Source organism: Acinonyx jubatus, chromosome B2, assembly GCF_027475565.1.
Source record: "Acinonyx jubatus isolate Ajub_Pintada_27869175 chromosome B2, VMU_Ajub_asm_v1.0, whole genome shotgun sequence".
Lineage (NCBI taxonomy): Eukaryota > Metazoa > Chordata > Mammalia > Carnivora > Felidae > Acinonyx > Acinonyx jubatus.
This window is the reverse complement of record NC_069385.1, coordinates 47,000,723-47,028,195: the sequence shown is the minus strand read 5'-3', so window position 1 is coordinate 47,028,195 and position 27,473 is coordinate 47,000,723. Positions and strand designations below refer to the sequence as shown.

The window sequence follows — 27,473 nt, the reverse complement described above, 5'->3', positions numbered from 1 at the left end:
TTTCCTGATGTGCCACAAGAGGGAGCAAAGCCCCAAAGCAAGGGGCTTTGACTGAAAGCCCTCCAATGGCCCAATGTTGTAAAGAGTATAAGCAGAAAATAGAAGCCGGCATCGTGTTTTGGTTTTAAAATAAAGGCAGAGGTATAGCATTCAGCACTGTAGACAAAAGTCTTTGTTTGTATAAACACCATATGAAATACATTGGTTGGGCTTAATTCTACAGGATTTTTTCAAATACTTTTTTGTCACTTAAGAGTAACTAGAAGAAATTGATTACATGCTTAATTTGATTTAAGAATCAGGCAGCCTTGAGATGCAAACATTTATTTAGTTATTATTTCCCTGAAGTATAAACTGGAAGCAAATGCTCAAGACAAGTGGAAAAGAGAAAGAATTAGAAGGACTGTGGGTCACAGACTCATTTCCAAAGCCAAGATTCATTTCCTATTCAATCCAGAAATCAACACCATCTCTTCTCAAATGTTCTTCTCTTTGCTTCCTGCTGTCTTCCACTGCTTGACTTTTCTTTTAATCTTTCCTCTTTTTCCCACTTTGAGATCATTAAGTTTATATGTTATCTGGGCCCAAGATCCAGAGACACCTAGGCTCAAATCTCAGTTCTGGCACTATCATGTTATTCAAAAATAAAACTCATATTGAATTTATCATGATCAAATTTATAATATATACAGTCTACTACCTTGATAGTTATTCAAGCATATGGGTAGTAATGGATGAATAATTTACAGATCTCTACCTTTTTTGTCAAAGGGTTCAAATAATTCCTATCTCAATCTAATGAGCATAATCTGATTTTTTTCAGAGTAGGAAGGTTCTTAACAATGTGCATTATCTGAACAAAAAAATTAATTTTGTGCATAGTATTTTCCATTTACTTCTACTCACTATTGGGTAGTGTTGACTGTTGTCTCATTTCCCTGTAATGCCCTCCCTTATTTTATTTATTTATTTATTTATTTATTTATTTATTTATTTATTTATTTATTTATGAGAGAGAGAGAGAGAGAGAGAGAGAGAGAGAGAGAGAGTGCATGTACGAGCAGGACTGGGGCAGGGAGAGAGGGAGAGAATCTCAAGCAGGCTCCACATTCTGCATGGAGCCCTGACTCAGGGTTTGATCCCTCAACCACAGGATCATGACCTGAGCCGAAATCAAGAGTTGGACACTCAACCAATTGAGCCACCCAGGCGTCCCTGCCCTCCTTTATTTTTTTTTAATGTTTATTTATTTTTGAGAAAGAGACAGACAGAACATGAACAGGGGAGGATCAGAGAGAGAAGGAGGCACAGAATCTGAAACAGGCTCCAGGCTCTGAGCTGTCAGCACAGAGCCCGACGCGGGGCTCGAACTCACGGAGTGTGAGGTCATGACCTGAGCCGAAGTCGGCCGCTTAACCGAGGCGCCCCTCTTTTTTTTTTTTTTTTTTAATTTTCTGCCCTCCTTTATTAATCCAGGAAATAATTGTTCTCTTCTCTCGGTTCTAAAAGTATTTTGCACATAAGCACTTTCTACGCATAATAATCAAATGCTTGTGATAGTGTGAGCTAGCTGTCTGTACAATTATGCCACATAGCATACACAAATTAAAGTTTTATGTCAATGAATCAATGAATAAATGAGTTTTTAAAATTCAAAATATTCCTCCCAATATTTTTTAAATTTGCTTTTCTACATAAAGAAAAGGTGAGGTGAGAAAAAAAAAATAGTAGCAAACTATTAAAACAATTCAACCTTTAGTAAACATTTATCAAAAAAAAATTTTTCTACATGCAAGACACTATGCTAAGTCCGAGTACCTTGCTTACAGAAAGTTAAAAAAAAAAGGGTTAGGAAGAGAGGAAGTGCAAGGCATGGTCATGTAATAACTGGTGTTCATCTTGCAGGAAGCACAGTTTGACTAAAAAGAGTATGAAAGATTAGGCTGGTAGATGGCCTTGAGCAGTACTATGAAGGGCTGAAATGTCAAGGTAGATAAGAATTTATGGGGTATGCAAAGGAGAGTTATCAAAGGCTTTGACTCTGCTAGATAAAAGAAACTAATGAGATACAATAACCAAGTGCAATGCATAATCCTTTATTGCATCAAAACGCAAATAAATAAAGACGTAGCAAGGACATTTGGAGAGATTTGAGTATATACACTATAATAGATGATATTGTTCTATCACTGTGAAATTTCTCAAGTTTAATGGTATTATAGTAATGTAAAAGAGTGTCCTTATTCCTAAGACATACATATTGATACTAAAGTTTTTAAAGGGAAGGGATATGATCTCTGTAATTTCTATATATATGTCTATATAAAGAGACATATGAATGGGCGCCTGGGTGTCTCAGTTGGTTAAGTGTCCAACTTCAGCTCAGGTCATGATCTCATGGTTCATGAGTTCGAGCCCCACATTGGGCTCTCTGCTATCCCTGCAGAACCCGCTTTAGATCCTCTCTCTCTCTCTCTCTTTTCTCTCTCAAAAATAAATAAACATTTAAAAAGAAAAAGAGGGATATGAATGATGGAAGAGAAAATAAATGTCACAAAATACTAAAACTGGTGAATTTAGGTAAATGTACACAGTTATCTTTTCAACTTTATTAGTAAAGTTGGCGGGGGAAAGAAGGAATACTTTATATGGTGGAGGTTTTCTTTTTCTTTCTGTATTTCTTTCTTTCTTTTTTTTTTTTTTGGTCTTTTATCAGTGGTTAAATTATGTTTCTTTTTTTCTTTTTAATTTTTATGTTGATTTTTAATGTAGAGAAAGAATTCTTAACTCAATTTTCATTCTTTTGAAATTATTTTTTTCCTGGATGCTGGCAGAATTCTTTGTTTATCTTTGATACTAAATTATTTTGAAAAGATACACTAGGTAGGCAACAATGTGAGTCTTCTTAATTTACAAGCACAGATTTTTTTTTTCACCTCAGGAAAATTTTCTTCTACCACATATTTAACTGTTGCTTGCATTTCATTATCCTTATAAATTTCAAGAAATGTGTCCAGTTTGTGCATTATCGTCCCTCACAAATTTTCATCTGTTTTTCTTCTCTGTCCAAGAGCGCCTCAACTTTCTCCTTACATTCCTAAAGTGGCAATTTTGTTGTTTGCTATCTCCGATCTATTACCTTTTCATGCTGCTTTTTATGGCTAATTTCATGGAATTTTTATTTGCTTGAATTTTATAACTGCAAATCAAATGCTTTCAAAAAAATTTTCTGTTCCTTTTAGTGAATATCTCATGAGTATGAGTTTTCTCTACATCTTCTGATTATTGTTTATCATCTCTTATACTATCATTTTTTCCTAAACCATGTTTTATAGAAAAAGAAATGGTTCTTTAATCAAGTGATTTTTGGAAACTCCGGGTTGAAAAGTTAAATTTCTTTGCTATAGGGCTTCTAAGACTTTATGTGCTTTGTCGAGTCAGGGCTGAGGGAATGTTTTTCAAATGCATTTAACTCCTAAATCTTCTGTTCTATGGACCACTTCTGGCCTATCAAAGACTTCACATTCTGGAACATAAGTTGGGAAAGGTTGTTATTGCATATACAGAATCTCATTACTTCTATTTATTTTTCCCATTATACTCATCGTTGAAAGAAAAAAAAGCTTGGCATTTCAGAAGAAAACATATGCACTGGTCTTCCTCTCCATCCAATTCAATGAGTGTACATTTCTTTCTCTTAGAGCACACACAGGAAGGCTGCTAAAGCACCAAGCCTCTGAACATATTGCCAGTGTTTAGCAATTGTTCAGCCCTCGTGGCTTTGCTGGAAGAAAGGTGGATCTTCTCTTGCCCCCTTGGCATTCCTGCTGACAAAGAACAGAATTCAGTCCTTTGTGATCATTACGGACTGATGCTTGTCTCCTCCTCAAATTCGTACATTGGATCCCTAATCCCCAATTGTGGTGGTATTAGGAAATGGGCCTTTGAGAGGTGATTAGGTATAGGTGAGGCCATGAAGGTAGAATCCTCATGAAGGGATAGCGCCCTTATAAAGGAGAGGAAGAGACGAGAGCTCACGTGCAAAGCCTCTCTCTCTTTCTCTCTCCCCACCATGTGAGAATATAGCAAGAAAGCAGCCGGCTACAAACCAGGAACACTCATCAGACATCAAATCTGCTAGCAGCCTGATCTTGGACGTCCAGCCTCCACAACTGTGAGAAATCAATGCTTGCTGTTTTAAACCACCCAGTCTACGGTAATTTGTGATAGCATGCAAAACCGACTAAGACAGTAATGCTGAGTTGTTTGTTTAACCAGAAGAATGCGTGAAAAACACAATCACAAGAGAGCAAAGTTCTCGTTCCTTTCTTTCTATGAGGTTAAATTCACCCAGTTTGCAACACACTATCATTGTCTGTCATCTTCCATCTGTACAACATTTGCTGTGCTGCAAGCAGCTGTCCCATTTGGATGCAGAAAAGGAGGGGACTACACATGGTTGCCAAGGGACAGCCCGAATCCCCTGTCATTCTACTCAGGAGGGCAATGGCTGCCTGGTTTCCTGGTAGCTGCATGTCCTGGCTCTCTAAGACAGAAACACACACTGAGCACAGGTCAAATCATCCCCCCTCCTCCTTCGTCGCTAGCCCTGATCTGATGTGAAAGTCAAAATCTGCTCCTGCCACTTATGTCAGATCATCTACAGTCACACTGAAGTCGGGAGAATATCCACCCAGAGTCTGACAAATTATCGATTGATAGACTCAGTTTCCAGAGACGCTCTGATTCTGGCTTATGTATGTTCTTGAATAGAAAACAGGAGGATGCTAACTCAAATAATTCTTACCTAGCCATTACCTCCATCTAGAAGTATAAAAATGGGACAAAATATAAATAAGAATACACTTAATGTGGCAACTAATAAAATGAAAAAAAAAATAACAGAATGGAAAACTTCATGAATTACAAAAAGGAAACAATTTCACCGACCTCCACATGACTTATCAACTTCCTACTTATTTATTTAATATCTGAAATGTATTATTATAAGGTTACATTCAAAAAGCAATAATATGCATCATTTCTTTTATTGTGTTTTCCTCCAAATAGCTCAAAATATTCATACAGAGAGGGGTTTTTTTTTTAATAAATAAAACAAGGTAAGCAAAACCAGAAAAGAAAATGTAGATAAGTTAGTATGTAGTATTCACAGACAAGTGAAAGAAGAATGCTAAAGAACTGTGACTTCTAGAAATGTTAGTCATAGATTTTCAATAGAGAAGATTTTTCCATGAGCCAGTGCTCTAGAGAAAAGATTCTTTGTCTATGCATCTCTTTGTGTCTGTATATGTACAGACATAAACACAGATATATGCACTAGATAATAAAATTTTAATTTAACTTTATAGAGTATTTAAAACATTTGAAATATAATTTATCAGTAGTAGTGTTAAGAAAAGGAAATGCTAAGAAATATCATAACTCACAAAAAAAGCCACTTGCTACTGCAGGCAATGATATTTGCAATTAAGCTGGATACAACTAAATTATGACTTTAATTAAAAGGCATTTTCTAAGATGGCACCAACATGTTTAAAATTTAATATATTTTATATGAGATACTGGAGTTATTAACATAAAAATTTCTTTCTGCAGCATGTGCACTTTTTAAAAAGCAAAACACCTTTAACCAATATCAAAATGCTCCCAGAATCCATAGAAGTTTCATTGCATAATAAATTCAAGGAGCAATCTTTTCTAACCATTTAATATGGGCTCCTACTTGGGAGATACAATTGTATTTACATTCATGGTTAATAGTAATAGAACTGTTGACACCCTCTTGTGGCCACTATGTCCACATTAATTCTAAATGAAGAATGAATGGATAGCTCAGGGGACTGGTAACAAAACACACAGCCTTTTGCCATTGGGCCAGCAACACATTAGAACGAGTCAGCAGACCTCAAAAAGTTTGGGTGCAATAATGGCATCTCAGTGGTCAATGGAAGTGAGTTTGGGTCTGACCCCTATGCCAGCAGAGAGACAGAGGCCACAATAGAAGTGATGTCCTTTTCCAATTTTGTCTGTTCTACAAAAGCCTTATTACCTGGAAACAACTAACCTGTCAAGGTTAGAAATAGTCTGTCTATGGGGCGCCTAGGTGGCTTGGTCGCTTCAGCGCCGACTTCGGCTCAGGTCATGATCTCACGGTCCGTGAGTTCGAGCCCCATGTCGGGCTCTGTGCTGACAGCTCAGAGCCTGGAGCCTGCTTCAGATTCTGTGTCTCCCTCTCTCTCTGACCCTCCCCTGTTCATGCTCTGTCTCTCTCTGTCTCAAAAATAAATAAACGTTAAAAAAAAAAAAATTAAAAAAAAAAAAAAAAAAGAAATAGTCTGTATAAAATAAGCCTGAAGCACAGCAAATAAGAGGATTATTTGTGATCTTGCATGGTCCAGATTTTAGAAGTTTAAGAAAGTGACAATGGTCTTGCTTGTCTTTGTTCCTGGTAGACTATAGGGTAAAGAGGTAAGTATTTGAGCCTCCACTGGCTTTACAAAGTATATGGCAACTATGGAGATAGAGGAGAAGAATGTACCAGAAGCAAAAAAAAAGTGTCTGTCTTCTGCCCAACGAGTTTATAATCTAGTGTGAGAAGCACACATTTACCTACAGTGAAAGAGTTACTCATAAATATAGATGAATCTTTGAATAGGTAAGTTCAATGTGAAGGATACACGCAAGGTCAACATGAAAGTGTACGCATCTTCCCTAATGATGCCACTGTTGTTCTCATTACCTTTTGAATTACCATCAGAATTAATTTATAAGACATGCAGAAATATTGAAAAAGTTACAGCACTTTGTATCCATGGTATCACTCAGGTTACTCATCCATATTATTCATAAAGTTGCTTGAGATAATTCTGGCCACTTTCAAGTATCAAAGTTGCCCTCAGTGAATGAACACAGGGTTGCCCCAGCTAAGGGCCTTTAACAAAAGTGATATCCTTTCTGTAAGACACTTTTACCATCTGTGCAATACTTTAAGCAATGGCATTCTATTACTTTGAAGAGTGGGGCACCTGGGTGGCTTAGCTGGTTAAGCCTCTGACTGTTGATCTCCACTCAGGTCAGAATCTGACCGTTCATGAGTTCAAGACTCCCATCGGGCTCTGCACTGACAATGCAGAGCCTGCTGAAGATTCTTTCTCTCTCTGCCCCTATCTTGCTCTCTCTCTCTCTCTCTCTCTCAAAATAAATAAATAAATTCTAAAAAATGTATTACTTTGAAAGGCAAAACATGTATTTGGTCTAAGTATTTCAGTATATTTACTTTAAAATTAAAATATATCCCAGGGTGCCTGGGTGACTCAGTCAGTTGAGAGTCAGACTCTTGATTTCAGCTCAGGTCACGATCTCCCAGTTCGTGAGTTCAAACCCTGCATCGGGCTCCACACTGACAGTGCAGAGCCTGCTTGGGATACTTTCTCTCTCTCTCTCAAAACAAATAAATAAAACTTTAAATAAATAAACAAAATTAAAAATATGTCCCTACAGAGGCCTATTTTATATTCTGAAGAAGGGACTTCATAGTAATCACAAAGTATCATAAAAGTCATGCATATTCCATGGGACCTACATGTTCACTGTAATGGAAATTTATCCTAGAAGCACTCTGCTCAAATTCAAAAACAAGTCAAAAAAGAGATGGTGGCTACTTGTATGTCCACCATATGTCCATTGCTTCCAACATCTCTAAGCTTTCTTCCCTTGGTCTTCTCCCCTCTCTCCCTGTAAGCCATCTCCTCCTATATACCTCATTTTGACTAAAGTCACATTGTTCCCCCATCACTCAAGTCAGAGGTACAAGAGTCATCCTAATTTTTCTGCATCCTGATTGTACCCTACTTCTGATCAACTACCAACTCCCGTCGGTTCCATCTTCTAAATATTTCTCACTTCCTTTTCCTACTCTCCATTCGCCATACCTCTGCCCCGCTTCAGGCTGTCATCATTGCAGATAAGCAGGACTCTCTAGTAAAGAACCCTAGGAGCTGTTTCTTGATTGTGTGGTGAGGGCCCACTGAGCCGGTTTCACTACACCCCCTATGGCCAGCAAGAGGGACTGCACCCGACCACAACTTGCAACAGGCCCCATGGTTTCCTCAGACAAAAAACGAGCTGCAGTTTCCCACAGTGCCCAAAGCCCATACGTGCTGGGATTTCCAAATAGCCCTGCAAGTAGTTGATACCCACACTCAGATTGCTTAGCACCAAAGCAAAGACTGCTGTTGTGAGTCCTCAGTGATTCCCACACTTGCCTCATAAGAAAAGGAGAGCAACAGAGGGGCCCTGTGGTTTCTGGGGATACCCTGTGCCAGGGAAGAACCTTGGTGTGACCAGCTGAGCTTGGGTCCCATTGGTCCTCTGTGCAGAATGCTGATGAACTCTGCTGCCTTGCACCTGTGATTGCAAACAGCTGCAAGGGATGCCACCGTATTTGCCCTAACGCTCCTCAGACTATCACCTGCAAAACTCATCCCTTCTCCATATACTCTGAAAGGTCAGACCAGGTCACTTTCTGTCTAAAATTTCCCTCTGTAGAACAAGATCCAAATTCTTCACGTGGTCTACAAGGCCCTGAACAGTCTAGCTCCAACCTTCCTTTCCAGGTTCGTTTTCTGCCATTCCTTCTCTCCTCTTCTCCATCCCTGCTACACACACACACACACACACACACACACACACACACACACACACACACCAGACGTACAACTCCATTCACTTGCCTTGCCAGGAATAATCATTCCCACACTGCTACCTGGTAACAATCATTGGTCCAGAACACAAATGCTTCCTCCTCTGTGAAACCTTCTTCCTCCCCGTCAGAGACTGGGCCCCTGCCTCCACTCCTCTCACTAGACAGCTGTACCTTCCTGAAGACTGGGTCCAGGGACTGTGCCTTGCTGCCTTTGCTGCCCTTCACCTAGCAGAGGCCTGGCACATGGTAGGCACTCGAATGTTGTTGAAGAAATAAGCAAATGTATAAATAAATGATATCAACTTCTAAATGCATCTCCCTTAATATTGCTGATGAGCTTTTTTTGCCTCGTGTCCTCAATGTAGTCATTTTCCAACTATCTCCAATCTGTTATCATTTGCTCTTAAAAGGGTTTCATTGACAATGAATCTGGAATTCTCTCTACAACTTTAGAGGCTTTTATATGCAGAGTTGCCTAAGGTAAAATTACAATGTGCAATGCACAATCTCTTCTGAAAAACCCACCTGCAGCTCAACTTTAGCCTTCAAAGTGTATTTTCCTTAAGGTGTACTTTAAACAGTAATATAAATGCTTACAGAACTCCAAACAGCAAATTAATATTAATGGTAATAACAATAATAATTCCTCTGAAGTACTTGAAGTCAAAAGATAGCCCAACAAGTTGACATGCAATCGAAATTTTATATTTTTCATCAGAAAAACAATTCACTACCAATGACAAATAACAGTAGGGCTACTAAAACTACCTGTCACGCATCTAATGAAGACAGATTCTCTGGCTACCACATATAATATGTAATATCCAAAAGTGCAGCTGTAATTCACAGCTAATTAGTGCCTTGCTGTTAGGAGAAGTGTCATGGCCCTAACTCTCTTTCCAGATCTACTCAGACCTCATCAGAGCCGACAGCCATGCAAGGATCACAACAAACCAATTAGCACCCACCCCAACCTTGGGCCGCTGCTTCGAGCCCGCCCCAGCATCAATAAATCATGCTTCTTCATGAAGCTCTTCTCTGACAGCTGCAAGCCATTGCCGCCCAAGGAATAAAGACAGTACTTCTAAGGAAAACTCACGTAGGAAAGACAGAGATAGAAAAGGGGTATTATTGGCCCTCCTTTGGCAGCATAGCAGTCAGCAAAATTGAAGACCATCAATTCAGGCTGATTAAGGGGACAACTGCACTAGAAAATAAATCTATGACGGGTATATCTGAAGGTCCTTAGTGGTAATCACCAGTCAGTAGTTGGGTTGTTTGTTTGTTTGTTTGTTTTAATGTAGACATATTGAAGACCTTTTCTTTCCATTTTTCTCTTGGATAGCCCTCCTTCCGGCTAATAAGAAAATTTTCCTTTCAGTAGAATATAATGGCCTGCATTTACTTTGTCCCCCAGTGAATACACAGCAATCAGATAATTCATTTGAAAGACTCTAAATTGTTTGACTTCATTCAAAAAGAATCCATAATGATATGCTGGTTTCCGAGCAAGGCCTACAAAGCTTCCTAGATCCATAAGCAAGCGCTAGAGTATTCTCAGCACATAACAGCCAATATCCTTGTAATTTTGTTCTAAGCCCGTAAAGCTGTTTTGTTCCATAATATTCTACTTAGAAAGTGTTCAGAATAGTCACTGTAGTCTGGGCATTATTCAAAGATATGACTCAAGCAATTCTACTTTTAGTTTGTTTTCCTCATAGAAATACTCTTCTTCTCTGTGTTTAATGCTAATCTAAAACATTTAATCTCGCTTTTAGCCAAATAATGATTACCTAATTTTACATATAAGTATTGGGAAAGCCAAATAAACAAACATGGATACATTTAAATGAGAAATCCTCTTATATCTCTTCTTATCATTAAGCACAGAGATTTCCAAAAGACATGTTTTTCTTCCTCTGAGTAAATATTCTCATGGAAATTTTCAAATATTTACCTATAACGATGTCCACTATATCGTATTTCATAACAGCAAAATAACTAAAAATAATGAAAATATACAAAATATGAAATAGATTAATACCCGTTCAATAGATACCCATTCGATGGAAGATTGCAGGGTTTCTAAAAATAATGATATAGACAAATATTAAAGGACATGCAAAAAATATTCAAGGATACTGAAAGAATAAGAAAAATGGAGCCTAGAACCATTGTGTGCGTTTGTACACATACAAATAGGTGTGTATATACACACACATATTTATATTTATACATATTTTTCTGTACCAGATGATCTCAATTTATTTTCTGAATATGAGTGTGTGTGTTTGTTTAAATAAATATGTTTAAAGGTTAAGCACAGAAAAAAGCTTGTCAGAAAAGCCATTCAAATATTAAAAATATATCTTCAGAAGGTGATATTTTAGATTATGATATCTTAGATTATTTTAGATAGTTCATATAAAAGTGTTTATACTGCTTTCATAATCAGAAAAAAGTTATTATACCTAATAAAATATTCACTTATGTCACCTGGGTATATATAGGTGTGCACTGGTATGAAGTCACAGGCTGATAGGGCATCAATTCTGAGTGGCTAATGCCCAACCTGTATCAGTCATTAAATTCTTTGATTATTACCTTAGATATAAGCAAGATTGGAAAGGTCAGAGGCTCATCCTACTTGGGTACATTTCAAAAACAGTAACCAGAAGAGCATCCTCTAACTAAGTAGGGGTGGAGCTGGAACCAAACAATTTGAGAACACCATATTAACTTGATGCTGGAATAGGCAGGGGCTGAAGGATGGAGCCTCTGAAAAAAAAACTGCCTCAACACCACTGTCCTTAATCCTTTCCAGCTCCAATCCATCTGCCCTAATATTTGGGACTTCCTGGTGTGAGGAAGAAAACTGGGGACCAAACACATATAGTCTGGCCTGAGTTCAGGTCCAATCAAAGTTCCTAGGACACGTGGGCTCAGGGCCTGCTTCACTACTGCACCATGAAGGCCATGCTGACTTCCAGCTCAGGGAGCCAGGCAGACACAATAAGATATGATAAACATTTACCACAGGGCCAACAGGGATAAAGGAAGGCAAAATCTCTTCCCCCAAAAGGTTTATGTCTAGTTGGAGAAACAGAGTACACACTTTAAAGGGCATAATAACATACAATTGGCCCGGACAATACAGAGGTCAGAGCACAGCAAGGAGAGAAAAAGTCTCATGTGACAGATTAGTCTAAATGGTCTTTAAGAAAGGACATTCAAAAGCTTTGCAACCTACACTGAGAGACAGATGCATGAAAGCAGAAACATGCATATTAGCACCTGTAACTATTAAAGATAATTCTCAGGCCTTTCCTCCTTCCTAAGACAATGTAAAGTCAACATGTATTTGACTCTTTAGCTGAAAAACTACATTTGACCAAATTTTACAAGTCATGGGATTAACCAAATGCATTTGTATCCAACATTTCAATTCATTTTCTATCGACCAGGCAAAGACAAATGAAATGCAAAAATTGAAACTGTATTGCGGAAAGATCAAATTTGACAACAATGTAGTTTCTACTTTTTGCTTATCATTTCCCTAGAAGGAGAAACCCCTAGATAATACAAAAGTGAGAAAATGCAGCCAGACCTATTTAATCTTCATTTCATATGGAAACTTCTATCCATAGTTAGAAACTGTTTGTTAATTTCTATATTACTCTTGGGTAGTTCATATTTAATTTTGGTACTTACTACGAAAATAAGAAATAAGGCAAATTTCAAATTAACCTGTCCATGTTCACACAGCAGGTTCATGACTACAGACTCTCAAACCCATATTTAGATCACACAAACAATGCCCATACCTGAAAGGGCAAAATCTCCTTTCTGGCTTTCACTCTCTCTGATTAGAAAGGCACCAGTCTGGTTTTCTGAATATACTAGTTGTTTTTCTGCATCTGTTCTCTTGATTGCTCCAAAGAACCACCTAAAAAGAAACAGATGTAAACTTTAGTTAACCAATCAACCATTATTTTTTAAAGAACAGGAAGTTTGGCAAGAAGTATTCTAACATCAGAAATGTTTAGTATTCTTTAGTGAAACTATCACAGGTGTAAATGGTAGCTTTTGATACTTGAGATGATTTTTCTGGATGTCTGTAACCCTCACCAGGACTCTTTTAAAAATTATAAAATAGGAATTTGGCTGATGCCTGCTACCACGTCCCTACTCACATCTGCATTCTGTCTGAGAGGTCATGTGTCCTCCTTCTGTCAAATCCAAAGCCTCCAGGGTGGGCCTGCCATTTGAGCCCGCTGGGTTCCACGCTCTACAATTACTCATCATCACCATCAAACTGTTCGCTGCCTCACCCAACACGTTCTAGGTGTTAGGAGGCAAACATTCCAATCAAAGGATTCATACATTTCACATTAAAGTGTAGACAATTAAAAACATAGTTTTCTGGACATTAATTCCCTCCCCTCATCCATTACTACCTAAACCTACCATAAGATGCAATGATTTTGCATGTTTAGGAGGAATTTATCAAATATAAAGGAATTTTTCATTGGTGGAGAGATTATGTGAAAAAGATACTTCCATCTGGGAAGTGTCTTCTTAGTGCCACCCCCACTTCTTATCTTTACCCTCCTATCCTGAACATTCCAGAAATATGAGTCAGATACTGAACACACAAATGTGTGAATGTGAGCAACCCTGGCAAAGAATTATGGATTTTAACATGAGAGCCAGTCTAAGATGCATATCAAGTCGGTAGACACCAAGGCAATACTAAGAGGAAGCTGAGAAAATATGCTTTTCACTAATGACCTCCCACTCTAGGGTCAAAAAGTTGAACTTTACCATCTAAGATTTTAGATAAAACATTTATCTGTTCAGGTATCATCTTCTTATTTTTGTTAATGTTTATTTTTGAGAGAGAGAGACAAAGTGCAAGTGGGGGAGGAGCAGAAAGAGAGACACAGAATCCGAAGCAGGCTCCAGGCTCTGAGCTGTCAGCACAGACCCCGAGGCAGGGCTCAAACCCACACACTGTGAGATCATGACCTGAGCCAAAACCGGACACCCAACCCACTAAGCCACCCGGGCACCCCTTCAGGTACCATCTTTTAAAATGTAGACAATCAAAGAGAGAAAATATAGGCTTGAAGGAAGAAATACAGGCTGTGTGAGGAACTGTAGGCTGTTAGAGGATATACAGGCCATCAGAAATTGGCTCCAATTGGTTTGACATGTCATGGATATTGGGGAGTATGAGTGCACTGAGGGTGATACAATTGGAAGGAAGAGGGGAAAGGAAGTGAAAAGAGAGACCTTAAACTATAATCATTACCTGACAAAGCCAAGGTATTTGTTTACCATTTTGCCAATCAAGTTTCTATTACACAGTATTAATTATACCAGTCAGGATATACCGGGTTTCATAGGAGTAATGAACAATGCCAAAAAATCTCCATGGCTTAAGATGACAAAGATCTGTTTTTCATTCAGCTGCATGTCTACCAAAGGTCACTTGGGGCTCTACTCTGTGTCTATCTCTATGTCTACCAGGGCATTTCCATCTCCATGCTTCCACGATTGCTGAGGCAGGAGATAAAACATGTGGCAAATCACAGGCTTGTTCCTGGAGCTTCTATTTAAAGCTTCTACATAAGAATGAAGCCATTGCAAATAAGTCATATGTTTGTGCCCAAATACAAAGAGAGTAGGAAATGTAATCCCACTGTTTCCCAGAAGGCAAGAGAGCTGGAATCATTTGGTAGACTACACTAATGACTGCCACACTGATTCAACAGCAAGGACCAAATTGATGTCCACAGACTATTGTTTACCTGACTGAAATTATAGAAGGCATGGAAACATTCCAAGGGGCTATGTAACGAATTCATAGAAAAATTTAAAAATGCATGCTTTACTACAACTGCAGAAATAAGTCAATAGAATAATGGAACAACAACAACAAAATTAATTAATTAATTAATTTAAAAAAATTTGAACAGACCCAAACACACAAATTAGACGTAAAAGAATGGATAATTCAGGGGCACCTGGGTGGCTCAGTCGGCTAAGCGTCCGACTTCGGCTCAGGTCATGATCTCACCACTCATGAGTTCAAGCCCCACGTCAAGCTATGTGCTGACAGCTCAGAGACTGGAGCCTTTTTGGATTCTGTGTCTTCCTCTCTCTCTGACCCTTCCTGGCTCGCAGTGTCTGTCTCTCAAAAATTAAAATAAACATTAAAAAAAATTTTTTTAAGAATGGATTATTCAATAACAAATGCCAGTGCCACAAATAATCCATATGGAAAAAATTAATTGATGCTACCTACAACATACAACATAGTCCTACATAAAGACCTAGTGTAAAAAGCAATCTTTAAAACTTTCTGAGGACACCAGACTAAGGAAGTTTTCTTAGATAAGAGAAAAAGAAAAAGACATAAAAACCTTAAGGGAAAAAAATTGATAATATTTCTTACACTACAAAAACTTCAACAACTGCAAGATTACTGTGAAACAAAATTAAAATACAAGCCACAGACCTGGAGAAAATATATGCAAAGTATATAACCAAGAACAGGGATAGTGGTCAGATTACATAGAGACTTATAATCAATATTTTTAAAAAAAGAGACAAAACAGTAGAAAAATTGGCATAGCATAATTGTACAGTTCACAGAAAAGGAAAACCCAATTACTAATAAAAATAAGAAAAGAAGCACAGTCTCTATCGGTGCCAATAATTAGGAATATTAGGAATATTAAATATTAAAACAATGAAATGTCACACTTCGAGCTGGACAAAATTTATAACTTTTACATTCAGGTATTGGAAAAAAATGTGAAGCAAGAACCTTCATACAGTACTAGACGCAATATCATCTGGTACAACTACTCCAGAGAGCAATTTGACAATATCTAATAAGGCTACATATTCGTATACTATTCAATTTCACTTCTAGATTACACACCATATGTGCTCAAGGAAATAAATCGTGACAGCATTCACTGAAGAATTCTAGCATTGAAAAATTGGAAACAATCTAAATGTCCACTGTAAGGGAATAGATAAACAAACTTGGTTATAGATATAAGACAGAATACCACACAGTAATTAAAACAAGTAAATTGTTCTGGGACAAAAGGGAGTTGAAGAATGATACATACTCTTACAATGCCATTTACATAAAGTTTAAGTCAACACATAAAAAACACTACATATTTTTATGGACAGTTGAATGCTTAATGAAAGCTAATAGTTAATAAGTAATAGTATTTTTTTAGTCCATTTCCAGAAATGGCGACGTTTCTTCGCACAAATATCTTAAGCACATTAGCAACATGGGTCAAATATACTGATCAACCCCAATGCATTTTCCTGATTCTGAGTGCATTAATTATGGCATCAACATTAAAATGTTTGCTCTAAATGTAAATATTTAAACCTTTACAAGAATTATAATTTATCTAGCAGATTAAATTCTTAGAAGTATGATTATGTCTCATATATCTCATTATTTTCAAGAATAAATATTCCATTATATGTTTTAGATATATACATTACATTTGTATTTTGGATAATTCTGTAAATGATGTATTTTCTCTGCCCAATATATGTATAAACATAAGGAATCTACTCCTGAAACCATTGTTTCACTATATGCTAACTAATTTGGATGTAAATTTTAAAAAATAAAAAATAAAAATAAAAAATATATGTACAAATAAGCAGTTTTTGTAAATCAAATGGTTAAAGATATAGTAATTTTACACCGTTTATAGAAAGGAACTCTGCAGTAATTTTTTTTGAAAAATCCTTTTATATGTCACCAATTTTAGATTCTTGAATAATAGTTTGGTACACTCATTTTACAAGGCAAATCACACCAGCACTGAATCCACAGTAACAATGAAATGCATGTAAATATTTGATTGGATCCATCAACTCAGTTAATACCTGGAATTTTATTTGGCCGGCTACCATCAGGAAGTGAATATAAATAAAACAATTGTTTTCTGCTTGCAGTTGCATTACAATGCCATCTTTCATAGTGGTGACGCAACCACTATAAACTGAATCGTAAGAGCATGTGCTGCAGCACAGACTAATGGGAAAACGATAGTTCTTTCCACCATCTGCACATGGGAGAATTGTTCCTTAATTTGTGGTTTGAGCCCATGGCAGAACTGTCATTCTCCGTTCTGCACATTAGAGTCCCTGTTGGCCCCATCCTGGAAGGTCACGCACACCCCAGCCCTGCGTGTCCGCCACAGCCACTCTCAGGGCTTTCAGCTGTAGTTCTTGTGTGCAGTAAACAGTGAGTGCAGAGAAGGGATCAGGATACCCTAGGGCGGATCAGGGAGAGTCTTACAAATCAGCGATCCTCCAAGTGTGGTCCCTGGATCGGGAGCATCAGCATGCAAACTTGTTAGAAAAGGAAATTTGCAAGCACGTCCCCTATCTACTGATTCAGAGACTGTGGGATGTTGCCCAGCAATCTGGGTTTTAATAGATCCCCAGGTGCAGCTGATGCACAGTAAAATTTGAGAACTACTGAGTTATAGGAATAGTAAAAAAAAATTAAAAATTTATATGAGACAGCTGAAAATAATAAGTTAGAATTTGGTTTACATGGGAAAAATTACCCAATAAAATGACACTACACACAGTCAGGCACACACATTTTATTGATCTTTAATGCAACTAACCTGTATTGCTATGCCATACTTGGCCATGAAAGAGATCTTGATTAAGAATAACCAAAAAGGGGGGCGCCTGGGTGGCGCAGTCGGTTAACCGTCCGACTTCAGCCAGGTCACGATCTCGCGGTCCGGGAGTTCGAGCCCCGCGTCAGGCTCTGGGCTGATGGCTCAGAGCCTGGAGCCTGTTTCCGATTCTGTGTCTCCCTCTCTCTCTGCCCCTCCCCCGTTCATGCTCTGTCTCTCTCTGTCCCAAAAATAAATAAACGTTGAAAAAAAAATTTTTTTTAATTAAAAAATAAAAAAAATTTAAAAAAAGAATAACCAAAAAGGGGAAGAAAATGCTTCAACGAGATGAAAATGGAGCGAAAAGCATGATGTCTATTTTGGATGAAAGGAGTATGTGATTGAAGTCTAAGGTTTATTTTGTAAACATTTATCCAGTGTCTATGGTGTGTAAATTCTGTAGCACAGACACAGAAAGATCTGCAAGGCATACTACTGGGTGAAAAAGGGTAAGCTGCAGAGTAATCAAAATATTAGTTTTATTTATATCTTAAAAACCAAAAATTACATGTGCTTACTGCTCTGGAGATGAGTGAACAATAACAAAAGTGATGGCAAAAACTTTCACTTTTTACTCTGCATTCTTCTCCATAATTTGGATATTTACAATAATATATTGTTTTATATTATTTTGTAATTCACTTAAAAATTTAAGAAAGTCATTCAGGAACATGCTATAAAAACTACATACTATAAAAGATCTGAAGCAGAAACTTTGGCAGTTAGAACTGATAGCAGAAAAATCTCAAATCAGTATGAGACAAGTGCTTACGGATGAACAGTGAGACCAACGGAGGAGCAAACATGACCCCAGGGTTCCAAATATGGATGGCTGAAGAACAATGCACCCAGCAACACATTAAAGGCACAAGACGATAATGATAAAGAGCTACAGCATCTCATTGGGAACGTTAACTTCCCTGTGCCTGGATTTCGTCATTTGTTAGTGAGAATAATAGTAACTGCCCTGTAGGTTTGTTTTGAAAGTAAGAAAAACGATGTATGTAGAGTGTTTGATGCCTGGACGCATTCTTGCCTGATAAACAGCACCTATTTTAAGAAAACTAATTTAAGGGAGAAATTATTTATTTGGCTTTAGACATGTTAGGTTTGAGGTCATGATGAAACATGAGTAAATATGGGAACGTGATCTCACTTCTCTAGATGTGTTTGTATCGGAAGTTTCCTCCCAAGTGACTTTTCTGTCCTGCCTGTCCTCTCTGGACTAGGACACGCTGCCACCAGGTGGCAGTAGGCCATTTTACTAAGTCAAAAAGGCTAAAGCTATAGTGTGATAACTGGAGGTTCTTTATTTTACAAAAAAAAGAGACAAAATTAGGCTTAAAAAAACAGAATTTATGCATTGTTACCTAATATCAACATATTAGATAATGTAGATGTCAATCAAAATTTAAGAAAATCAACATGTAAACAGATGTGGTGCCTCCGTCAATATTTCTTCATTTCCTCTAATAGTCTTATTCTGTCCACTCTGCTGCCTTAGTGACTAGCACAAAGTAGGTATCTAGCACGCTCATAATTCCAATCAAATGGTGATAGTTTCCTCCTACATTTTTTTAAGTAAGCTCTATGCCCAGTGTGGGGCTTGAAATCATGACCCCAAGATCCACAGTCACATACTCTACAGAGTCAGCCAATCAGGCACCACTCTTCCTATATTTGGAAAAAGAGAAAACCTATTCCCAATAACTGCTGGCTAACATTTACAAAATTTAACATATAATTTCTTTTCCCAATGCCTCCCTTACAGCCAAGACAGCTGGCCTTACACCACAGTAAACAGACCCTGAAAAAAACAAGTTTGTAAAACCAGCCCCAGACTACTACTGGTATCCTCCCAGAAACTGTAGAAAGGGAAATGGGTAGATCAGCTTGGCCTATCCACCCATGAGGAAAGTCACCTGGAAGGACTGCCCAGGTGGGAACTCGTGGTTAGGTCTGTCTTTTTGTTGTCCTCACAGTTACACATGTGACAATGGAGAAAACCACCAATCATCTTCACCAGTGTGGCTTGGGGGACATCAGTGACACTAACATTTTTGCAAAACACCTACAGTTTGCAGGGTATAATCATAATCACATTTATTCATTTATTGTGTCTAAACGTAAGGCTTGGATCCATGGTCCCTTGAGTTAAGGCAGTTCCATAGGACTCACCTGCATCTATCTGGGTTTCGGCAACACTGCCAGGAAAGCCTCTGTGTGGTTCCTTCCTCTCCAGGTAGGCACATCCCTCCCCTTCCTTAGGCTCAGCATCCCGCTTGGCTCACAGCAAGTGAGCCCTGATACTCTCTTCCCACTCACAAGCATGAGAAGGGCAAAGAAAAACATAAATAATGCTCATATGTATTTTGTTATTCATTCCTTCCTTTTTATTTCCTTCATCACAACCTTTGTCCAATTTGTCATCACCACTTAGATTACAGCAATATTTTACTATTTGTTCTCTTTAATATTAACAGCTTTTGCTTATTGATCAGGTACAGGGAGCCAGGAACTGCTGCTACAGTGTTGCATGCATTAGCTCACTCTTCCCCCTTGCTCACGCCCCCACCACTAGATTAATCATTTGATAATATGACCTGGTACATTTCGCCAATGCATACACATTAATAAGTTGTTGGGGCGGGGTGGGGGGTGCCTGGGTGGCTCAGTTGGTTGAGTGTCTGACTTTGGCTCAGGTCATGATCTCATGGTTTGTGGGTTCGAGCCCTGTATTGGGCTCCACACTCACAGCGCAGAGCCTGCTTGGGATTCCCTCTCCCTCCTCTCTCTCTGTCCCTCCCCAACTTGCACATGCAGGTGTGCTCTCTCTCTCTTTCTCTCAGAATAAATAAATTTTAAAAATTAAAAAAAAATAATAAGCTTTAAGGGTTCCCTTTGCTTCTGGAATAAAATCCTTACTGATTTGGAATTTCAGTCTGTCATCAGGACACCAGCCATTTCCTGCACAGTATCTTCCCCACCATCAATCCTTTAGATCTAGCTAAACTTCTACTCTTACGGTTATTTGTACTGGCATCACTTAAATTTGCCTGCCCAGAATCCCCACAGTATTCACTGACTACCCTTCTGGTGGTTTTGCATGTAGCATACAAAAGCTATAGCTCCTTTTTTTTTTTTTTTTTTTTTTTTTTAAGATTATTCTGTGTTCACTTGAGGCTGACGACCTCCTGGGCACAAAGCCTAACTGAGAACATCACATACGCCTTTTAGAATAGTTAAATAAATGCCTGTTGATGAAACAATTAATACATTGTACCTCGATGTGGGGATTTTATATGTCTTTCGGTTTATACTGAATGTTGAACTAGATAAAGCCTGTGTGTTCATGTAATCTTTTATTTGTGCTTGCCACATAGTTCTGGTGTGTTAAGTGCTTAGGGGAGAAGCCTTATCTGCTCTGGGCCAGATTCGAATGTTAATTGGCCACACACCACAAATTCCAATCTGATCACAGTCTTCTCCAAAAGAAAACATTTGCCTATGAACCTAAAGATCGAAAATGAAGCTTATTTTTCTGTCCTCCAGAACACAAGCCTATCAGGGCTGCAAACATGTAAAGAATGCGTGACAAAGTGATAATGCCGCCTCCAATATCTGAGGTAGGACTTGTGGTCACATGGAAACCAGGAAGCTCCTTGCGTGGATCATATGATAAAGCTTTGTTGTTGTTGTTGTTGTTGTTGTTGCTATTGTTCACCTGTGTAGTCATCATAAAAGGGGAATTTTGAAGGAACTCTTTAGAGAGGAAGTAAGATGAACTAATTGGTACTTTCACCAGTGGGGAAAGTGTAATGCTATGTGTTTGTAAGGATATGATTATAACCTGAACCCACTTCCCAGTACTAGTAATCAAAAACTTTTAATGACTCACTTGAATTTTTATAAAGAACATAACAAAGTTTAAATAGGGAGTCAATCTCAAGGTACTGCTTTGGTTTCACAACCGTCTTCTATTTGTGTGAAAGGAAATGGAAGCTGACATTGATTTCTCTTTTAAAATAAAAAATAAAGTGTGGGCATATATAATGACATTTCCAATCATCAAGCCTGAAATGTAAGTGTAAATTTTAACCCGTCTGCTTTGTTTTTGTACAACATTTGTGATAGTTTGTCCTAGAAACTAGAGAAATATGGATTAGAGTCAAAAAAAACATTAGTCATGGGGCGCCTGGGTGGCTCACTTGGTTAAGTGTCTGACTCCTGAATTCAGTTCAGGTCATGATCTCCTGGTTGGTGAGTTCAAGCCCTGTGTCAGGCTCCGTGCTGACAGCACAGAGCCTGCTTGGGATTTTTTCTCTTTTTTCTCTCTGTCTCTCTCAAAATAAATAAATAAACTTCAAAAAAAAAAAAGCATTAATCATTAAGAAGTTTCCATCTTTGTCACATCCAAAGAAAGTAAATGCAATTGATTTTATAATGCTTAGGAAAATGCCTTACTTCACAAAACACCACAAATGTTCACTGCAATTCTTTATTTGAATAAGCTTTTGGGTAGGAGTATGACTTTTGAATAGTTACAGGGAGGACTAATTTCAGAGGTGACTGCTCCACTTAGTTTCCTACCAGAAAAAAACTCTCTAGTTATCTCCTCTCATGAAACACTTCCTTTCTCACTTCCAAGATAAAAAAAAAATGAAAGGACCTTTTTAATTCACTTAATTTTAAAGAATTTATTTCCCAGTGTCATGAATGATATTCTCTCATCCCACTTCATTTAAACCACTGAGTATTCTTGACAGATCTACAAAATATGGGGCACCTGGCTGGTTCACATGCCAGTACCGTATGTGACTCTTGATCTCGGGGTAGTGTTTTCAAGCCCACGTTGGGCATAGCGCTTATTTTAAAAAATAAAAAATAAAGATCTATAAAATAACTTGCTCTTTGGGATTTTTCATAGAATAAACAAGATCAAATGTTGAGTCTAGTAAGCCAATAGTTCATGTGCCTACCTTGTTCATGATTGGTTAATAATGATATACTCTAGGAACTAGAGGGTATTATGCTAAGTGAAATTAGTCAGAGAAAGACAAATATCTTATGACTTCACTCATAGGACTTTAAGACACAGAACAGATGAACACAAGGGAAGAGAAGCAAAAATAATATAAAAACATGGATGGGGACAAAACATAAGAGACTCTTAAATATGGAGAACAGAGGGTTACTGGAGAGGTTGTGGGAGTGGGGATAGGCTAAATGGGTAAGGGACATTAAGGGGCATTCAGGAATAAATGATCCTGAAATCATTTTTGCACTATATGGTAACTAATTTGGATGTAAATTAAAAAAATAAAATTAAAATTAAAAAAAATTATATACTCTATATCATCATGTACTTCCATTAAACCCTTTACTCTAAATAAGATAGTAAACATCTTGAAGGTATCTTAACCTTCTTATTACCCTACAAAGTGATATTAATATAGTTTTCTAAATGCTTCATATGCTAAAATATGTCATTAACATTCATTTCATACTAACTGGAGAACAGATGAAGAATCATAAGAACAAAAGAAGGGTATATTTCTTTTCCTTTGAAAATTTTAGAGTATCAATGGAGGGATAAAAGATCATTTCAACTGAGTAATAAATAAAAAAGAAAGTGACAGAAACAAAAGCATTTAAGTGCTAAGGGAACTACAATCCAAGAAATAAACAACCAACAGTGTGTCAATAATGGAAGACATCTTAAAGAAAATAAGGATTCAGAAAAGATGAGAAATCCAAAGAAATGAAGGGCAAGGGTATGTCACAGGTGAAGAACTAGCAACATGTTCATGAGTAGATTGGCTTGAAGGGCAATGAGGGGGAGGAGGGTCAATTAAATGAAGAAGAAACAAAACCAGTTCTTAATGTTTATGGGCAATTCCATGTAGAAACAACCAACTCTATGTGGGAATTAGATCTTCAGCAAGATAAGATATTCCATCGAAGATTTTACAGTAAAGAATTTTGAGTTCTGGGCACACCTGCAAAAATGACAGGAAAATCTGACCTCTTCTTTAAAAAATTGTTTAGTGAACAAATTTAAGAGGTGAAAATGTGGAAGGTGAGGAAGGGAGAGCAAGAAAGAATTATTCTATGGGAGGAACACAAGAGAGGTGACCAGAATTTTAGAGCTAGAAATAAATTTTTATGAGGGTCCCTGGGTAAGCCTCTGAAACTTATTGTAAATGTGTTTTACTGAGCATGTGCATTCTCTGGGAAGAGTCGTGTTTCATTAAATTCTCAGTGTCGCCTGTGACAGAAACTACCCATCTCCTTCAATATGGCTAAGTGGTTTTTTTGCTGGTTCACAAAAGAGCTGGTAACAAAGCTATAACCACAGCCTACCACCGTAAAATCCCTCCACTCATTCATTTTTCATTCAACAATTATTTACTGAGCACTTATTATGTGCCAGGCATGGTTCCAGTTAGTAGAAATATAGCAGTGAATGGAACAAACAAAAAGTCCTGTTTTTATGGAGCTCAGATACTAATGGGGAAACATAGACAACGAATTAAAAACATGCATAATTATACAGTGTGTTTGAAGGTGATAAGTGCAAAAGAGAAAAAAAATGAAGCAAAGTAAGAAGAAAAGAGACTATATTTTAAAACTCACTCTTAGCAGCAATATGTGGCAGGGGGAATTCCAGAGGGTTTTTCTGTGTGTTCCTAAAGTCAAAGTAACCAGAATAGATTCAGCTGTCAAGAAAAATTGGATAGAATTTTTGAAAGGAGTAGACAAGTGAGGATGGTAATCCACTCTAGGATTGAGACAATATTCAGATTTCCCAACTGCAGCTTGGCCAATATCTATTAGCATTTTTTTCTAGTTAAGAAATAAACAATATCCATCAATTTCACTGATTATCACTGATGTTCATGGAAATGCAAAACACCAGAAGCTACAAGTATCCTCCAAGGCTCTCCTTGAGCGTGATGGCTCTTTAGCCAAAGAAAAGTGAGCAATCTGTTTAACGGGAAGAGCATTCTTTTCTAAAAAATAACTATACATAGAATAGAAATAATATTTCTGATTATAAAGGAACAGTTGAGGTAGGATTTCTTTCTAGATATCTCTTAAGTCCACACAAAAATCAAAATGCTTAAATGAAATTGTCTTCCACGTTTGGCAAACGTACAATAAAAACAAAGTCTCTATTGTCTTAACCCATACATGGCACAGAGACATACACATATATGTGGATGAGGATGTATGGGTAAGTGTGTGTGTGTGTGTGTGTGTGTGTCCACAGCTACAATCACAGATGTGCACTAGTCCCACTGACTTTTTAGGGGTTTAAATGAAGCAGGTGTCCCAAGACAGACAAGAGGTGGGACAGGGTCCACAAAGATCAGAATGGGCACACCATTTTCTTTTTCTTTCCTTTTCTTTTTAATAATTTAATCCTGTGCACCCAGCTACCAACTAAACTTTGCTATCATTAATAATTACTAATAATAACCCTAGTATTAATAACTGAAGGTTGTTCATTAATAACTGAAGCCACATAAATGCCACCCAGTGGACTTAGAAATGGTAGAAGCTGAACATATCCACAAAGCGGCTTGTTCTTAACAAAAGGAGAGCCAGAAATGGTGCCAGAAAAATACACCTTTTGTTTTCAGTGTCAACAAGCTATTTGTCAGGAAACAAACGGAAGGCTCTGCCAGTACTGGTGGATTTTTCTGAAACCTAAAAATTAGTTTCCGACTTGTTTTTACTTAAAATTAGAGGAAAGCAATTGCCCAAGTACATCCCCCCACTCCTCAGAAGTACAATGGGGAAAGGCTGCCCAAGAGAAAGGAAACAGTCCCTCCCCACCCACCCTGCCACACACATCCCATCACTTCTCAACCTCTTCTGGGGCCTGTTTCTCCAACTTTGTTAAGAAAGCACAGGAAGAGTGCGCACGAAGCAATGCTCTCAGGTCTGAGGTGGAGCTCTGGGTGCTGTAGCTTTTCAAGTGCCTCACAATTCTCTGGGAACCTGGCACTGCGTTTGAAAAGCACAGCTCTTCTTTGAAAGGAAAGACATTCTCTCATGTCTGCCATGTCTCCCACCCAAAACCTTTGTTCTCTCTGGTCCCTTCTGCCCCACACTGGACCCCACTCTCTTATTTTCAACCTGACAAAAATATTATAAATTCAGTCCAAACTTTGTGTAAAATTTGTGAAGTGTAAAGCTTTCAGTACAGTTTAGAGTGGAAAACAAGTTCAAAAACATCAAAAATCTCTCTTCCTAGAAATTTAGTATCACTTACCCTGAAGAGGGAATTTCCCCAAACCTTCTTTACCCTCAGGTCCAGAGCTCCCTGTGTTGTTGCCAAGTCTACTTTCCCTTCCTCTCTCCTCTGGACCAGGCTTTTACAACAAAACATCCCTGGTTTTATATGCAAAGCAATTGAGTTCCTTATCCCACTCAGACTCCAAACTAGCATTCTCAGCATCCTTCTGTGTATATACTCTAACAGACATTAAATTGTTCTGCTCCATAAAGGCCCATCCACTCCAAGTCCTGATTCTCAACAGCACAAACAACCAGAGCTTTGAAAATAAAATTTTCTCTAGCAAATTAAATCCTTAGGCAGAGCACCTCTCAAACCACTCCCCACAGCAGAGGGTAGCAACAGAATTACACATATTCTTGCTGTCAAGAACAAGTACACATCTGAGGATAAGGGTGAAGGGGCAGAGTTTTTTTCTTTTTTTTCAGTTATATTTATGTTTTAAAGAATGCAGTTTTGGGGCACCTGGCTGGCTCAGTCGGTTAAGCGTCCGACTTCGGCTCAGGTCATGATTTTGCGGTCCGTGAGTTCGAGCCCCGCGTCGGGCTCTGTGCTGACAGCTCAGAGCCTGGAGCCTGCTTCGGATTCTGTGTCCCCCTCTCTCTCTTCCCCTCCCCTGCTCATGCTCTGTCTCTCTCTCTCTCAAAAATAAATAAGAAACATTAAAAAAAATTTAAAAAAAAGAATGAAGTTTTATTAAAATTATGAATTTCTTGAACTAGGTTGAAATATTTGCTCTCTCAAAGTGTCTTCATAAGAGGATAAACTCTAATGATATACAAGGTAAATATCATTTGTAAATAGCACATAAACTATTTGTATGCAAATTTGTGTTCAAAGAAACTGAAGTAAGTCCTGCCCAGATGGCCACCTTACTAATTAGCAAATTGCAATTAAGTAAGGTTTTGTTCCATAATTTTGGTGATACAAAAAATTATCCAGTTACGAAAGCACAAAAGCCTGGGATTTTCTGAAGAAAGAACTCAATGAAATACATAGAGTATAGTAAATTCTGACTTGTCAAGTTGTGACTCAGAGATTTTTTTAAATCTTATAGATTTGAAAAGACTGCTTTTGGAATGAGAGCCCAGGACAGGAACACCCTAGAGCCTTGGAATTGGGACCCCCAAGCAGGCCTGAGAAGCAGGTTTTCCTAAGATGAGTGATGATAGATTCATTACATAACAGAGCTCCCCTTCCCTTCCCTTAGTGTCACCTGGGTGGCTCAGTCTTTTGAGTGTCCGACTTCAGCTCACATCATGATCTCACGGTTTGTGGGTTCGAGCCCATCGTTGGGTTCTGTGCTGTCAGCGCAGGGCCTGGAGCCTGCTTCCAATTCTGTGTCTCCCTCTCTCGGCCCCTCCCCCACTAGCTTTCTGTCTGTCTGTCTCTCTCTCTCTCTTTCTCTCAAAAATAAAAATAAACATTAAACAAAAAGTCTTGTGCCAGGAAATCCTGGTCTGCATAACAGGTGAGATGAACACCCCATTCGTTTCCTTCACATCTCTTTCCTTGGTTTCCTATTTTTGGTATTATTTGATTAATTCCTACTTTCCCACTATATTTGCAAGCTCCAAGAGAGCAAAACCCTATCTTTTTGCTCATTACCATAATTCTCAGAGTCTAGTACGGTACCTGGTATTAATATGCTCTCAACAAATACCCTTGAATGAATGCATGAATAAATGAACAAATG

The 27,473-nt window shown here is 38.0% G+C and overlaps 1 protein-coding gene across 2 annotated transcripts in view; it reads right to left on the bottom strand.

Annotated features, from left to right (window-relative positions):
* Positions 1 to 27,473, bottom strand: part of FRK (fyn related Src family tyrosine kinase) — a 107,517-nt gene that overhangs the window by 45,238 nt on the left and 34,806 nt on the right. The window contains exons 1-2 of one of the 2 annotated variants that reach the window (XM_053222354.1): positions 19,651 to 20,089; positions 12,550 to 12,671 (exon numbers count right to left, since the gene is read on the bottom strand). In XM_053222354.1, the coding sequence (XP_053078329.1) occupies positions 12,550 to 12,671; positions 19,651 to 19,724 (196 nt within the window). In that variant the 5' untranslated portion in view covers positions 19,725 to 20,089. Of the gene's footprint in view, positions 1 to 12,549; positions 12,672 to 19,650; positions 20,090 to 27,473 lie in introns of those variants that run through there. The other variant, XM_015082834.3, reaches the window with a different exon arrangement.